The 15294-nt window shown below is 39.1% G+C and overlaps 1 protein-coding gene across 11 annotated transcripts in view; it reads right to left on the bottom strand.

Annotated features, from left to right (window-relative positions):
* The window catches only part of ANTXR1 (ANTXR cell adhesion molecule 1), a 233380-nt gene that overhangs the window by 173570 nt on the left and 44516 nt on the right, over positions 1 to 15294 (bottom strand). For all 11 annotated transcript variants that reach the window (XM_039852461.1, XM_039852454.1, XM_039852452.1 and 8 more), the window contains exons 4-8: positions 7937 to 8018; positions 7313 to 7346; positions 6033 to 6112; positions 3461 to 3529; positions 1914 to 1994 (exon numbers count right to left, since the gene is read on the bottom strand). In XM_039852461.1, the coding sequence (XP_039708395.1) occupies positions 1914 to 1994; positions 3461 to 3529; positions 6033 to 6112; positions 7313 to 7346; positions 7937 to 8018 (346 nt within the window). The remainder of the gene's footprint in view (positions 1 to 1913; positions 1995 to 3460; positions 3530 to 6032; positions 6113 to 7312; positions 7347 to 7936; positions 8019 to 15294) is intronic.

The following is a 15294-nucleotide window of genomic DNA, read 5'->3' as shown; positions in this document are numbered from 1 at the left end:
GGTGCTACCCATTACTCCTCCTTGGTCGTTCAGGGATTCAGGTCTGCCTCACATTCTCACAAGGCTCCAGCCCAGAATCATCCACCTCTGAGCTTTCAAAGGATTCATGATTGGGCCCAAATCCTGCTGTTAATCATGCGCTGTTTTTTTTTATGTTGTTGCAGTTCTTGTTTATATTGCCAAATATGCCACACTGACTCCAGACATTATTTACAGCAGAGGTGCTTCAGCTGGGGATCCATAATTGAGATTGATCCTTCTCTATCCTTTCAGTAATTTCCACTTTCTGGTTAAAGTAGTTTGAATGAGTTCCTGATCCTTGCAAACAAACACATCTTGAAGAAGATGACTGTCAGATGTACATATTTAAGACAGGAATTCCCAGCCTAAGGTAAAATTATTTTTCAAAATTTTGAAAATTTAAGTTCACATATATCAACATTCTGAAAGTATACCTTGGGCATTTATTAAAAAGCACAGATTTAAAAGATTTGGATTCCTTGGCTCCGCCCTAGACCCACTGCATTAAAAGCCCTTGAGGATAGAGCCTGGGAATGAGTATTGTAAACAAGATTCCCAGGTGATTTTTATATATATTCAAGAAAAGTTAGAGGATCAAGGGAATCTGACTTTAATGTCTGATAAAACATGGAATTATTTCATATGCCTTGAGTACTGTTGTGTGTCTGAAAAATTATTAGGTATTTTTACTAGTTATCTCTTGCAATCCTTAAACAAGATAATGATATAAGTATTATCATCAGTCCCTTATATGAATAAGAAAATAAGTGAAATAATTCATCTGAAGATCTATCTATAAATGGTAACTCGTTGGGCCAGCATTTAAATTCTGGGCTGATCAGATCCAAAGTTCTTACTTCTCACTCTGCTTTTCACTCTGCTGGAGTTCTTAGCAAACCTTGGAGGAAAGGAAAGGGAACATGAAGGCAGATCCATGTTGGAGGCTTCCTGCGTCAGTCTAGGGCAGTTGGGCAGGTCCAGAGCCTCTGGCTGGTAACCTCTGGGTCAAGATCCCTTTGACATCTTAAGAGGACAGTGGTCCTCTGAGCTCTGAATTTGCATCCTATATCCTGTTGAGCTCCAACTGGAGAAACCACTGGCTGTCTGCCTGGTCTGAAAACTTAAAGGTCGAGGCTGCGGTGCCTCTGGACTTCAGTACAGGTACAGCACACACACCGACCTTTCGGGTGGGGCTTTAAAGACCAGCATCATCTAACATGCCAGCTGGACCAAAGGCCTGGCCTGTGTATGGAAGGTGGAAAAGAGAGGTCCTGGAAACCAGTGTCCAGTTTATTGACAAGGATGGGATGATTACAAAACCAAGTTGGGATGGGAAGGAGGCCTGGTAATTGTGCAACCTAAAGAACGCTGAAGCCTTCCTATCTGGGGATTACAGGTCTAAAGCAGTGGCTCCATTAGAATCATCTGAGAAGATCTTAAAAATCCTGCTCCAGAAGATTTCAATGGGCAGCCAAGGCAGAGAACTGTGGGTTCAAAGTGCCTTTGATGGCTAAATGCTACAGGTTGACCCTATGAATTCTCTGAAAGCAGCTTGCGTTCAGTCATGGTTGGGAAAGCTGAGGTCTGTCAAATGCACACCATCAGCACGGTCTTGCCAGTATGAGAATTGGGGGCTGCCTGAACCCGGCTGCCAGAGCAGGATTCCCTTTCATTTTAAATTTTTTATGATAGGGTGGAATTGGTACAGGAGAATGAAAAAAGAAACAAGTGTGAAAGGCAAGAGGCAGAAGTGGGACATGACAGATATACAAAGCAATGTCCACTTAAGCAGGAAAACACCAGCTTTAGAAGGATGGAATTGGGGCATTTAGGGCAGATCAGGGGGCACAAAGTGCCCTTGTATCCAGTCTCGGAGGAGGTGCTCTACTCACTGAGTGGATGACGCCTTGCAGAGCCTGAAAGCCGTCATTTACAGGAAACACGTGATCCTTACTGTCCGCGATCCGGGCCAGCTGAGAACAAACATACAAACACACACCGAGATGTGTCACGCTTGGACGTGGAGAATGGAGGAAAGCCACTGGGTCCAGGGGGCTCCGCCTACTCTTAGAACCAGAGGAACTTGAGTTCTTGATTGGACTCAGGGGCCTCACAGAAAGCCCCCGGTAATAATGAGCTTACCAGCAGACCCTCTGGAATGGGCCCAGAGGCTTGGCTCAGGTTTGTACATTTCTTTTAATACTTTTCTCCTTGGGAGCAGAGGTACGATTGCCCAGCTAGAAGAACATTTGGCCTGAGTTGTTGTATTCATAGATTTGGGGGCAGGCCACTGGCTCGTTTTTCTCTCATTCACTCAGATTTCTGTTGGCAACTGTATTCAAACCAAACAAACTCAAGTTTCCTTTCAAGCAACTTTAAAAATAAATGCAAGCTTTGGTGTTGGGCAAGGCCAGCGAATGCAGACCCTTATCTTTCACCCAAATTTCTCACTGAGGAAAGGACCCTGGTAGTCGGTTTGGCTGCTCTTGCTTTACAGAGCAGAGGACTGAAAGAAGGAGAAGCTGATCTGTCAGCTTTTCCACCTGAAAACCTCTGTACATTTCTGTGATTGCCACAGTCATTGTCAGTGCCAGGATTTTTACTGATTGCAAAAGTAACACATAGTCATTAGGAAATTTCAGAAAACCCAGGAGTGTTAAAATAAATTTTTAAAAAGTTACTCATAGTCTGTCCATCTACCCATCCATCTACCCATCATCTTCTTATTATTGTTAGTTTGACACACACACACACACACATGTACACACACATATACATATATACATACACATATAGTCTTTCATACTTTTTCTATGGAATACACACATATTTATTTAAAATGTGGGCTTATACTATTCCCACTGTTTTGTAACCCTATTTATTCACTTAACAACATATTATGAACACTGTCTCATGTTATTAAAAGAAAAAAATTACAAACTACATTGAGGAACATTTATTTAGGTTGTTAGCAAATTTTCACAATTTGCTCATGTATACTTGTATATACTTTTTTTGCCCACTTGCCAATTATTTCCACTCTTTTTTTTTTACATTGAAAATGCATTGTATGTTTAATGGGAGAAAAGGGATATTTGCCATTTAAATAAAAAACTCGAATTCGTCAAATTAATTTAAAAAAATAAAACAACCAACAAGTTTCCAAAGTTAATTCAGATTTATTTTGACACCTTGGCAGTTTAGCATCTACGGTGAAAAGCAACCAAGAAAGATGTTGCCTGGATGGTCTGTGTTAAAAGCTCTCAAGTACATCTGCAAATGGCTTCACATTCCTTACATATCCAATAATTCCCTGCCTACTTAGCATTTCTGGAAAAATACTCTATCTAAGGGGCATTTATGCTGCTGATGCATCCTCTGCACAGAATCACTCATAAGCTTGATATACTCTCAAACCTGAGGAAATACACAATCATACCTGTGTTTCATTGAAATCCTTCACGCCAACACAGTAAACAATTGCACCAAGGTCTCGGGATCTGTTAGCCTAGGTCGGTGAAAGAAAAGACATTAAAGAAAGAAGCAGTGGCAAACACTTCTTTTAGATTAGCCAGACTAACGCAATTATCAGTATTTACTGAGCCTCTACTATGTGCCAGGTACCACAATGGAGAAGATCATCCCTGTCCTGAAAGAACTTATACGTCAGTGAATGTCACATTCTAAGGGAACGTGTGGTGGACGTGAGGGGAGTGATTAGTCAAATGGGAAGTGTTGAGAAAGACCCACAAGAGGAGAGTCTTGATGAAGGGCTTTGAAAGACGAGGGGAAGAAAGAGAAACTGTAGGCCAGGGTAAGTTAAGTCATATTCATTATTCTGGGGGAACGATTATCTTTTTTGTGCCGCTGATGGATTTTTATTGACATACTTTTTCTTCCTTTGTAGTGGCAGCATGGTATAATGGAAAGGATGTGGCCTTTGGAACTCGATATCCCTGGGGTTGACACTTGGCTTTGCTCTGTAAAGTATTTTGGGGGATTGAATGACATAATACATGCAGAGCTGCTCACACAAGGCCTAGAACAATGCAGATGCTCAAAAATGTCAGCATCCTTTGTGAATAAAGCTGTTTTCAATGCCATAGGATACATCGGTTTAATGGTATGGGAATTATGGTGCGCTTTTGAGTAGGTGAACCCACGGCCCTCTCTACAATTAAGCACTGAGAGGACAACATAATGAATAACATCTAGGTTTTTGGCTTTATTTTAAGACTTGATTTATTAAGGGATCTGATAACTGATTTCCAGGTTCTTCTGTGTTTCAGAATAGAAAAAAAAATTGGAAATCCTTGGTACATATAGTAGGCACTCAGTGTATACCTATTGATTTGAATTGTGTTCTTTTTATTCCCTCTCCTAGTACTCAAATCCATTTGTGACTAATATTGAATTTTAGAAGGGACAGAAACATCTATCTTTTTTTCTTCATGTTAGAAATAATTCTTGACGCTTTCAGGATGAAACAAACTTTTAGACACAGTCTAGTCCCAGCCTTATTTGAAACTCCGTTGACACTTCTTTTCCAGTTTGGCTTTATATAGAATTATCAAAAATAGAAAGTTTCATTTTCTTTATCTATCTTGGGCTTTATCTTTCTTTTTCAGAAACCCTCCTATTGGCGTTGGCACTCCACATATTTTTCTGAGTTTGTATAGGCATACCTAAAATTCTTTTCTACTAACCCCTATTTTAAGCCTCTGATACCTATCATTTATTTTCTATTGAATTTTTTCCTTATTAGGGTTTTTACTTTATTAGACTGCTATTTGGTACCCAGATAAGCCATTCTACATTCTCATTACAGAGTTTCAACTTTAGAATAAAGAAATTATATTATTTTCTAAATGCTCAGGGAGTGCCTGTCATATTCACTGTGAATTATCGTTTGTACTAGTTAGGGGTAGCGGGGAAGTAATGTGTTCACCTACATAATTTGATCATGCCCTTTGTCAGCAGAGGTATGAAAAAGCTTAACATTATTACACAGTAAGGCCCACGAGGACAGCATCTGTGTCTTACTTGCCTCTGTGTCCCTAGTGTCCAGCAAAATGACCAGCATATGCCAAGCTTTCTGTTAATGAATGAACGAATGACTACTTGCTTGCTGAGGGTGCCGAATTTAAATTAAATAGCAGTCAAGAGGTCGAGGTAAGTGTAATGCTCTGATTAACTCTCCTCTGAGAAGCCAGCATTTCCCTATTGTGTTTCTTTTTAATTTGGCCTGAATAAGTCTTTGTTGCTAATGAGGCTTCAATATATTCCCGTGGTCAACTGGTTTCCTGGGGCCATTTATAAATATAGATCAAATCTAAAACTTGAAAGGAAAGGATTTCCTAAATATAAATACTACTTTTCAATTTTGAATAAACCTCTTTTTCTGAATTTCTTTATACAAATTGAAAGTGTCATTTAGAAAGAATTCATTAATTTGTTTTGAGGAGTACTTTATGAGAACATAAAGAAAAGGAAAAAAGAAATGTAGAAGGAGAAATTACAATTACTTTGTCATCAATTAATGTTCAACTTTGGTTCTTAGAGTGAGAATCTCAATGATTAATACAGTCTGCCAAGGTTGGCTCTTAATATTTTAGGCAATTCTTTCCCCTCCTCCTGTTTTTAGTAGAAAATGTAAGGGGAAATGGAGGAAAAATGGTACCGATGGTTTTGCTTTAAAATCATACATACTATTTCAAAACTGGTAGATCAATATAGTGCTTTCAGTAAAGGTATGGTAGATATTTTTTAGTCACCCCCAAACATACAGTAATATGGAAATATTTTGAAAGGAGAAAAATATCTACCATGTATAAGACATGAAAATTCACTTTAAAAACTGAATTATTATTTTTTACATACGAGACACTATTTTATTCAGGAGTTTTACGAAGACAATTATTTGACCAAGTAGAAAGATTGTAGCCCATTTCAGAAGGAAGAAGCTCTTTTCCATGTCTGTTTAGACAGACACAGGCCAGACCATCGCTTACCTCCCTCTCTGAATAGAAAAAGAGATCTTCGTGGAGTTCTCCATCAGTCAGAGCAATGATGACGCTGGCTGTCCTGTACCCTGCTCAACACAACACAGACCCACTCAGTCCTTCCTGACGCACCACGGGAAACCCTTTCTCAGCCCTGAGAGTCTATCTCTTCTCTTATAAGCTCAGCCCCCTGAGGTCAATACTGTGGGAATCGGCAACTTTTCTTTTGGGACCGCAAGCAACTCCGGCATGAAGAAGAATGCAGAGATAAGCTCTTGTTTCTGGGTTTCTCAGTCTTCTCTCAAAAAATGGCCAAATCTGGTGAAATTGTTTCTGGACTGATAGTTAGGAGTGACTCCAGTGAATCAACTACCTGTTATTTCTAGTAACAGTCCATGCAACTGTCGCCACGGCCTGGGAGCAAACTCTACCATTTGGACTGTTCAGAGGTCCTCACGTGCTGCAGTTGACCACATGCATCACCCCTTGAAGAGTTTGACAAAGAGGAATAGTCATCATGATTTACATGCTGACTGGATTATAGCAGTTGGCAAAACCTACTAGAATTTTTCTGGTGACATTTAGACTTCTAGTAACATTGCTGATGGATGATTTATATTAACCGGTGTTGGTGTTGATACTGGATCTATTTTATTTATTGTAGGTTAGAGTAAAATCAGAAGCTGACCTCTCTACAGGCCTGGGAGAAAAATCCCCACTGCAATACTGAATCTTTTAAAAGAAATTTGCTTCAGACAAAGAAATGTTATTCATGAAAGACACTGTAATAATAATAGCTAAAATAATAATAACAATAGAACTAATGTTCTATGTGCTAGGCACTCTATTAAGTAAATTTTTTGAAGGAAATTTCAAACTCAACTAGTATCTTAATATCATATCCGATCATAGTAATGAAGAGGCTTGGAGCTCAGAGGACAAGAAAATTAGATTTGATATAAAAATCCAAGACTTTACTAACTCAGCCAAGAATTTACTAATTTAATGAATTCAACATGCAAAACTGTTCATGGGCATTGCAGACTGTAACTCATAATGGGATCTTAGTTACTTTTATATCACTTTTCTTGGCATCAACAAGATAGTAGAATTGGATCTGCTAAATGTCATCTTACTGTGCATTCCTTCTTTGTGATGAAGTGTGTGTCCAAGGATTACAGGCAATATCGAATGTCTTTTGAAACATGGAATTACTGAGGCACTTTTTCAGAAGCAAACACAGAAAAAAGCTAAATAATTCATAATGGTAATTCATAATATAGTCTTACCTTGACTGTTTTCATAATAAATCTGCTCACTGGCCTGAAAAACACATGAAAGAGCCATGAGACACATAGCCACTATTTGCTGCTCCAAATACCATATTGGGCAGTGGGATCCGGTGTTGGATACGCAGCCATGGCTCAGTCTTGATTTTTCATGCACTCCACCCAGGCTGCACTCAAATATCGAAGGGTGAGATTCATCTAAAGTTATCCTGATATTTAACTAATATACTTGCAAACATGGATCACTGTCTTATTTCTCACGGATTGAGACTTGTTTTCCTCAAGACTGAAGTCACTGAAATTCTGTCACAACCACTGAAGCAACAGGTAGAAAATCTGATCTTGGGAATGGACAGCACTTGCATGTGGCATGACTCATGAGTGTCAGCCAAGCATTAGCTAACAAACCTTTCCCCAGCGTCAGGGAAGGAGCAAGGAAGTTTATTTCTTCAGTTCTTTCGGATAGCATTAGTGTACAGGCTTATGGAAATTTTTTTAAAATGTATTTGCCATTGAATGTTATTTGGTTTCCTTAATACATGTGCCTTTTCTCATCAACCATACTTATGTCGATGTTTCCATATCATACTTTACATTTGAAGTTGAAAACTGTTTTAAAATTACCCTTTCAAATCCTTCATGCATGTAAGTGTCTCCTCCTGGCAGGACCTTCTGGAGTTCTTCGAGGCCTTGACGGATTTGTTCTCTGAAATCCAAAGACACCCTATTAGTCATAGCATTTTTTACTATGCTGTTGATAGTCGTATACATTACTCTTTTTCTTATCTCCATAAATACCCTCTATTGCCCGAATTGTCCCCCAAAAGCCTATCAGAGGGAAGGTCTTTGTAGTACATTATTCATTTAGGGTCAGCTATAGCATAGGATGAGTGAGATTTCAAGGACTGAAGAAAGGACCCTCTTCAGGAATCTCCATCTGGTCACAAGAGTCTTCCATTCCCTTAACAGAACAAAGCTTTCATCCTACATTGCAAATAAGTCTTAAAGTACAACTGCTCCTGAGGGGATACACAACAACTTAGGCACCTTTATATCAAGATGCAAACAGCTCATGTGAACCAGAAAAGGCGAGTTCCAAGAACCCTGGGCCAGGCCACCATAAGGACCGTAGGTGGGAGAGGCAGGTGTCTAGAGTGAACTCTGCCACCTGCAAGGTTGTGCCAAAGGAAACTATGTAGTCATCTTCGAAAACAAAAGCCTAGGCAATCTATGCTTTCCAGGACAACCAAGAGTGTTTTCTCTGGGCTGGTGCCTGTATTTTCTTACTCTGGTTGCTTAAGGTGGTGATGGGGCAGGAAGAGGAAGCGGGTTATGACATTAGGAAAGGGTCTGAGTAGAAGTGGGAAACGTGAGTGATCTGGGGATCAAATAAAATCTTTGTGGACCATTCTCTCTGGAAAGTTAGATGTCCATATCCATGTTGCTGTCTTTTAAAGAACTCCATACTATGCTGAAAGAGCAAGCAAGCATAATTTCTGAAAAAAACATTAGCCTTATTCATTAACTGTAAGCCTATGAAAAAGTTTGAAATTACCTTCCTCTCACTGGGATCTCCTGTGGCAAAGGTGGAAGTGCACTATATAAATTAGGAGAGGAAGCTTCTTTTGAGTAGGGGAAGAACGTAATATTTACTGAACATTTACAAGGCCCTGCTCAAAGATTTCTGATTTCATCCTTTCAATAACCACTCGGGGTGGGTAATATTGCCCTCATAGTATTGATGAGAAAACTTGGATTCAGAGAGGTTTGGTAGGAGATCAGAGACTTGCAGTCAAATCTGACTCAAAAAAAAGGCATTTCTACTCTGTCAGGCAGCCTCCTAGCATAGAACAGTGCTGGAGAAGTAGAAAGTTTTTAGTAACACTTGAATTAATGAAAAGCAATACACCATCTGAGTCCTTAATGTGCCAAGCTCTGTTTGAAATACACCGCATACGATTAATTCACTTATGCCTTGTAACAGCTCTTGAAGGAGATACTACTGTATCTACTGTCATTTCCATTTTATAGATGAGGAAATTGAGTTACAGAGAGGCTAAGGAACTTGCCCAAAGCCTCTTAATTACTAAGTGGAGAGGTGACATTTGAACTCAGAGGTCCTGTTCTCAATCACTATGATAAATTGTTTCTCTCTTTAATGTCTTGAATGAATAATGAATGAGTGAATTAAATTTATTACTGGTGTATTCTGGCAATTGCTTGGGGAGGAAGTCTAATGCAAAATTAACTTTTGTAAAAACTGATGTAATGGGGTAGCCATGGATGAGGCTGGATTGCCAGGATGTACGATGTTGTAAAAGACAAATTGAGAAGGGGTTAGCCTGAGCCTGTCCCTGGGCCACTGACGATTCCCAGGTGGAATATTTAAGAGCCAGTAACTCAGACTTTGAGGAATGTACTGACTACTGTCTGATTGTTGTATCAGTGCCCAGATATCAAACCACACACCCGGCTGCCCAAGTCGGAAACTAGAAGCCTTCCTTTCCCTGCTGCTGTGGCTCTCCTCTCTCCTTACACTCCCCTACATGATCTATCACCAAATTCCATTAGTTCTGCTCTAAACATACCATGAAACTGACTACTTCTCTATCTCTCCTGCCAACATCATGATCTGAGCCACCATCATCTCTTGCTCAGACCACTGGGAAAGTCACTGGCTATCTTTCGACTGCCCTTTTGCTCCTCTTGCATTTATTCTGCACATGGCTGTCAGAACGTTCTTAATATATAAATCAAAACATGTCACTCACTCTCCTGCTCAAAACCCTTCAAGAGCAGTCAATTACCCTTGGGATACAATCCCAAGTCCTCGCCATGGCCTTCCAGTGCCTATGTGGGAAGGCCCCTCTGCCCCCACTCTCCTCAGCTGAGCTCCAGTGGTCTTCCCAAGCTTCTTCTCCAACAGACCTTTCATACCTGCAATCATTATTCTCAGGGGATTGGGGAGACGTTTTGCCCAGCTCTTGACTGGGCTAATTCTTACCCAGTCTTCAGTCTCAACTTCAATATAAGTTGCTCAAAGTAGCCTTATTAGGCTTACCCAATTCAAATTAGCTCCTTCAATTAGATTTTCTCATGGAATCCCACAACTTTTGCTCTATAGCACTTGGGACATTTTATAATTAATACCATTTGATTATGTCATTATTGGTTTAGTTGTTTTTTTTTTTTTTTTTCAGTTCCAGACTTTAAACTCCATGAGGTCTGTTTTTGTCTCCATTATATCTTCAGTACCTGGAACATTCTAGATATTCAACAAATATTTACTGAAGAGGTGAGAGGAGGGAACAGACGCCTCCACTGTTAATCATTCTGTGAAGAGTTCAGTTTTGAGGGGCAAGGATTAGTTTCACTTGGACACACAGAGAGAGGCCAGGCAGGAACTGACCTGGTAAAATTGATCCTAGGTCTGTGCCCATGTGGTGGTTATAAATCATTCTCTAGGTTGTATATTTTTACAGTACCCCCAATATTTTGATAAAGCCCATCAAAAGGCATAGTTTAATTTCAACTCCATTGTCTGGTAATAAAAAAAGTCATATATCTGTGCATTAGAAGGAAGGGTAAAGACGTAAGTGATGACCCTAACCAAGGCCACTGTTGGGAGGAGAGAGGGTGACACTGGTGGCCATCTGGCAAAGGGCAGCTTTGCCGTGCAGGTCCATTTCATGAGGGTGACATCAGTGACAAGGTGACATGAAGGTAGATTGGGTTTGTTCCTGAGCAATAGGGGACTAATTTCTGACAATTAGGGAAGAAGATATTGGACATTGAGAATAAATGTGAAAGAAAAAGAAAAAGAAATGTGGCTTTATTTTTTGCTCATGGACTAGTGAGGTCGAAGACATACTGGTAACACTAAAATTAGAATACTGCGTTAAGATTGGAGCTTTAAATAGAAGGTTAAAAAAGGACGTATTAAGAGAGCGAAAAAGGTTCCTTGGCTTCACTGTAGTTTTTCCCTGCCAAATAAAGTCTGGGAACTGGGGTATTTTCTCTAAGCAGATTTCCTTTTTTTTTTTTTTTTTACAAGTATTTTCTTGAGCTTTCCATTTTTTTGATACTAGAACAAGCAAAGGCTGTTTTGGAAACTGTGCTTATTCTTGATGCTTTGTGTCTGGCAAGATATGAACTCACTAGTACCAGGCAGTGATCACATATACCACCCTTACTTCTCCGAAGATCAAATGACCTATGGCTCCACCTCCCTAATCCTTGCCCCTTCTTTAAGCACGCACAACATCCAAGCAAACGAAAGAGATGGTTTCATGGGAATGGAGGGACAACAGAACTATTAATAAGAGCCTATTTTTTATGCTCTTGAAGAAACAGAAGAAAACTGGGAGAAAGATCTTTTAAAAGGGGTGATAAGAACCTCTCTGAGGACTTGGTTATTACCAAATGAAATGTTATCTTCCTGGGAAATGAGAGCGGCCGAGAATCCTACAAAGACAGTCTGCTATTAAAGAGTCTCCTGTTTTCCTTAGTGGTTTCACATGTCTGCCAGTGTTCCTACTTAGAAGTTAAGGGTTCTTGGGCCACATGTCTCGTGGTCCTTTTGCAACCCCCGCAACACTTAATAATGGGTCTAGAGTAGGTGATTTGTTGCTGAATGAATCCGGTTTGGATGCAGGCATCCATCCATCCATTCATTCACTTCCACAACTATTTATTGAGCATGCACTGTGCGCCCAGCACTACACGGATTTGTAGGGGTGGGAGTTGGGGAGAAGCAGCACAGTTTGTTGGACTTTCCATTGCCCTGGGAATTTTTCTACATTTCATGAAGATTACTTCCTGGGATTCCAGTTGTGCTGTGACATTTTGAGATTTGCTCATGAAAACACGAAAGGATGAACACACATAAGCACGTCAAGGAGCACTTTAATAAGCTTTTATCCCAAGTATCCCAGTGAAGCTTCTACTGCAAAATACTTGGGGTTATGCAATGTCTTCCACATTTTCAGTCTATAAAACGATGTCCACTAACACCCCGAAATAGCCGAACATCAGCTCTGCATTGTCGACTTCTTGCCTCCAATTAAAGAAAGAGCTTCTGTGGAACTGGACTTTTCTCAAATGCTCTGTAGTTGGCTTTGGAGCCTCGATTTACATAGTTAACACACATCACTACTTATTACCACTAATGCTGCATTCACAGCATTTCCAGATGGCTTTATGGCTCCAGTGTTGACTATGAAAAAACATGGAGTGAACAGAACAGAAGAACATAGATTAATTAAAGACATTTTGCTGTTACTTTTGGAGTCATGAAATTCTACGACCAACTCTAATCGCTTGTTATTAATGTATATAAATCATAGCCTCCTTGGGACTTCTATCTAAAAATAGACCAAAGTGACTAATGACATCAAGATACATATTAAACTAAAGGTCCTTTGCTACATACTTTTAAGTGAGGTATAATTTATATATAGTAACATGCAAAAGTATTTATTTCCTTTATAGTTGTTAAATTTATTTTTATAAAGTTGTTTATAATATTTCTTTATCTTTTAACATCTGTAGGATCTAGATAACATCCCCTCTTTCATTCCATTTTAGCAGGGGCTCTATGGATTACAATATTCATCCTTATTTCATCACAGCTACCATAAGTTAACATTGTACCACTTCTCATATAATGGAAGAACGCTTTACTATTACACTCCCATATAATCTCTGCTCATCCCTGGTGCTATTACTGTCCTATATTCTATTACTACATATGTAATACACTCCAAAATACAGTGTTATCATTTCTCTTAAACAATCAATTATCTCTTAATAAAATTAATTTATCATTTTTTTCCTTCCCCCCACCCTTTGTTTTGTAGATCTAGTTTACACTTGGTATCATTTTCCTTCAGCCAAGAGAATTCCATTATTAGCATTTTCTTTTTGTAGTGCAGATTTGCTGGTGATGATTTTCTGGTTTTTGTTTTCCTGTGAAAATGTCTTAATTTTGCCTTCAATTTTAAGGATATTTTTACTGCATATAGAATTCTAAGTTGACTTTATTATCTTTCATTTCTTTAAAGATATTGATCTTTTGTCTTCTGGATTGAATGTGGTTGTTTTCTGATGAAAAGTGATATTCATTTTTGTTCCTCTGTTTGTACTGTCTTTTCCCCTCCCCCTCTGGCTGGTTTTAAAATTATTTCTTTATTCTGGTTTTTGGAAATTCAGCCATGATGTATGTAAGTGATTTTTTTTTTTTTTTGCATTTGCCCTGCTTGGAGTCTTTTGAGCTTCTTGGATCTGTGTGTGGAATGCCATGATTGGTATTCCAATTACATGTGTATTAGACCACTTGATATTATCCCCCAAATCACAGACCTGGTTTTTCCTACCCCCTCTCTCCATCTTTTCCCTTTTACTCTTTCAATTTAGATAATTTATATTAACTTGTTTTAAAGTTCATTAATCCCTTTTCTGCAGATATTATATTTTTCGGTTTCACAGTTTTCACTTGGTTCTTTATTTTTCTGAATATCTCATGTCTTCCTATATTATATTCACCTTTTCCTATAAATTCTTTAAAATGTTTATAATAGTTCCTAAAAGTCTCTGTCTGCTAATTCCAATAATTGAGTCATCTGTGGTTTGCTTTCATTGCTGTGTTTTTTCTTGATTATGGGTTATATTTTCCTGCGTTTCCCTATTTTTTATTATCTCTTAATTTGTATTTCAGATATTATGCAGAAAAAAGCAGTGGAAACTTAGGTATAATATTGATTTGTTTTGTTTACTTAATGCAGAATGTACGCTTTTTATCTTGAGGGCCTGGTTATTTAGATTCCTCCTTGAGTTAGGTTGAACTTGGGCTGGGTCATAGCTTCAATTTGAGTGTGTTCCCTGTTATTAGCTCAGCTCCCAGCCTTTTGCCCTGTCTTGCCTTTGTGGTCTTGTCAGTATTTGAGCTGGAAGGCAGTTATATGCAGCTTCATATATTTTTGCTTGACCTTTGGATTTAACCCTGGTAGGACTCCAGAATTTAAGCACCACAAGAATCCATGAGATTATGTAATTTCTCTCTACTTTTCAGCGACTCTCCTACTGCTACTTTCTTGGAACAAAGCAGAGAAGAGATGCGAGTGAGGGGGCAGAATTGTCAGGCTGAGAGATTGTTTTTCTCATTTGGGGCTCTTTCAGATAATCCATCTCTCTGTCACATATTGCTGCCTAAGGTTCCGCTGGCTTTTCTTCCTCTCTGCACAGTCTCTGTCATAGCTGACCTACTTTTCCAATTGCCCATACCAGACCAGGCCTTTACCCCCAAGGATGGAAGCTTCTGCAGATCTCTGCTCAGTTCTAAAGAACTTGTTTCTAATTCAGTTCATCAGTGCTTCCTGTGTGTCTGCTAGCCTCAGAGAAACATATGAATTCTATTTTGCCTGGACTTTTCTGGTTGACCATGGAAATGAAGGTTTCTTCATAGCCTACTACATCCTAACTAGAAGCAGACATACTGTAAAGGCTTTTTCTAAATGTTTGTGACTACACATTTGTCTCCAATCAGGAAGAAAAACACTACAGGCTGATTACTGGCATATAAATATACTCAAGTATTTCTCATCTTAAAAATATTAATCCTCTGTGACCCCACATCCCCCTCCAGCTATTGACCAATGTATTTGCATTTCTCTTCACAACACAACTCTTGAAAAAGTACTCACTTCTGCATTTCCTTGTCTTTCCTGGTGGAGATTTCCTTCAAATGTGGAGAAATCTCTGGCTGTCTTTCATAGGGAATGAGCGAGACTAAAAGATTTGTTACAAGCTCTGTGTGCATGATGGGGCATGCCAATTGGTGGATGACCAGCTTTTGTCAAGGGGCTATTTTGTTGAGGACCTTCAAATATCAGTGTATGTATCCTTTTTCCCTCTCTGAGATATTTATTTCTACAGAAAAGAAGTTTTCAAACTCTTTTCTTGGGTGTTAGGTCTAGAATTGACAA

Source organism: Pteropus medius, unplaced genomic scaffold (assembly GCF_902729225.1).
Source record: "Pteropus medius unplaced genomic scaffold, Ma_sr-lr_union100, whole genome shotgun sequence".
Classification (NCBI taxonomy): Eukaryota; Metazoa; Chordata; class Mammalia; order Chiroptera; family Pteropodidae; genus Pteropus; species Pteropus medius.
Note: the sequence above shows the minus strand (reverse complement) of the source record. Positions and strands in the feature narration are given on the sequence as shown.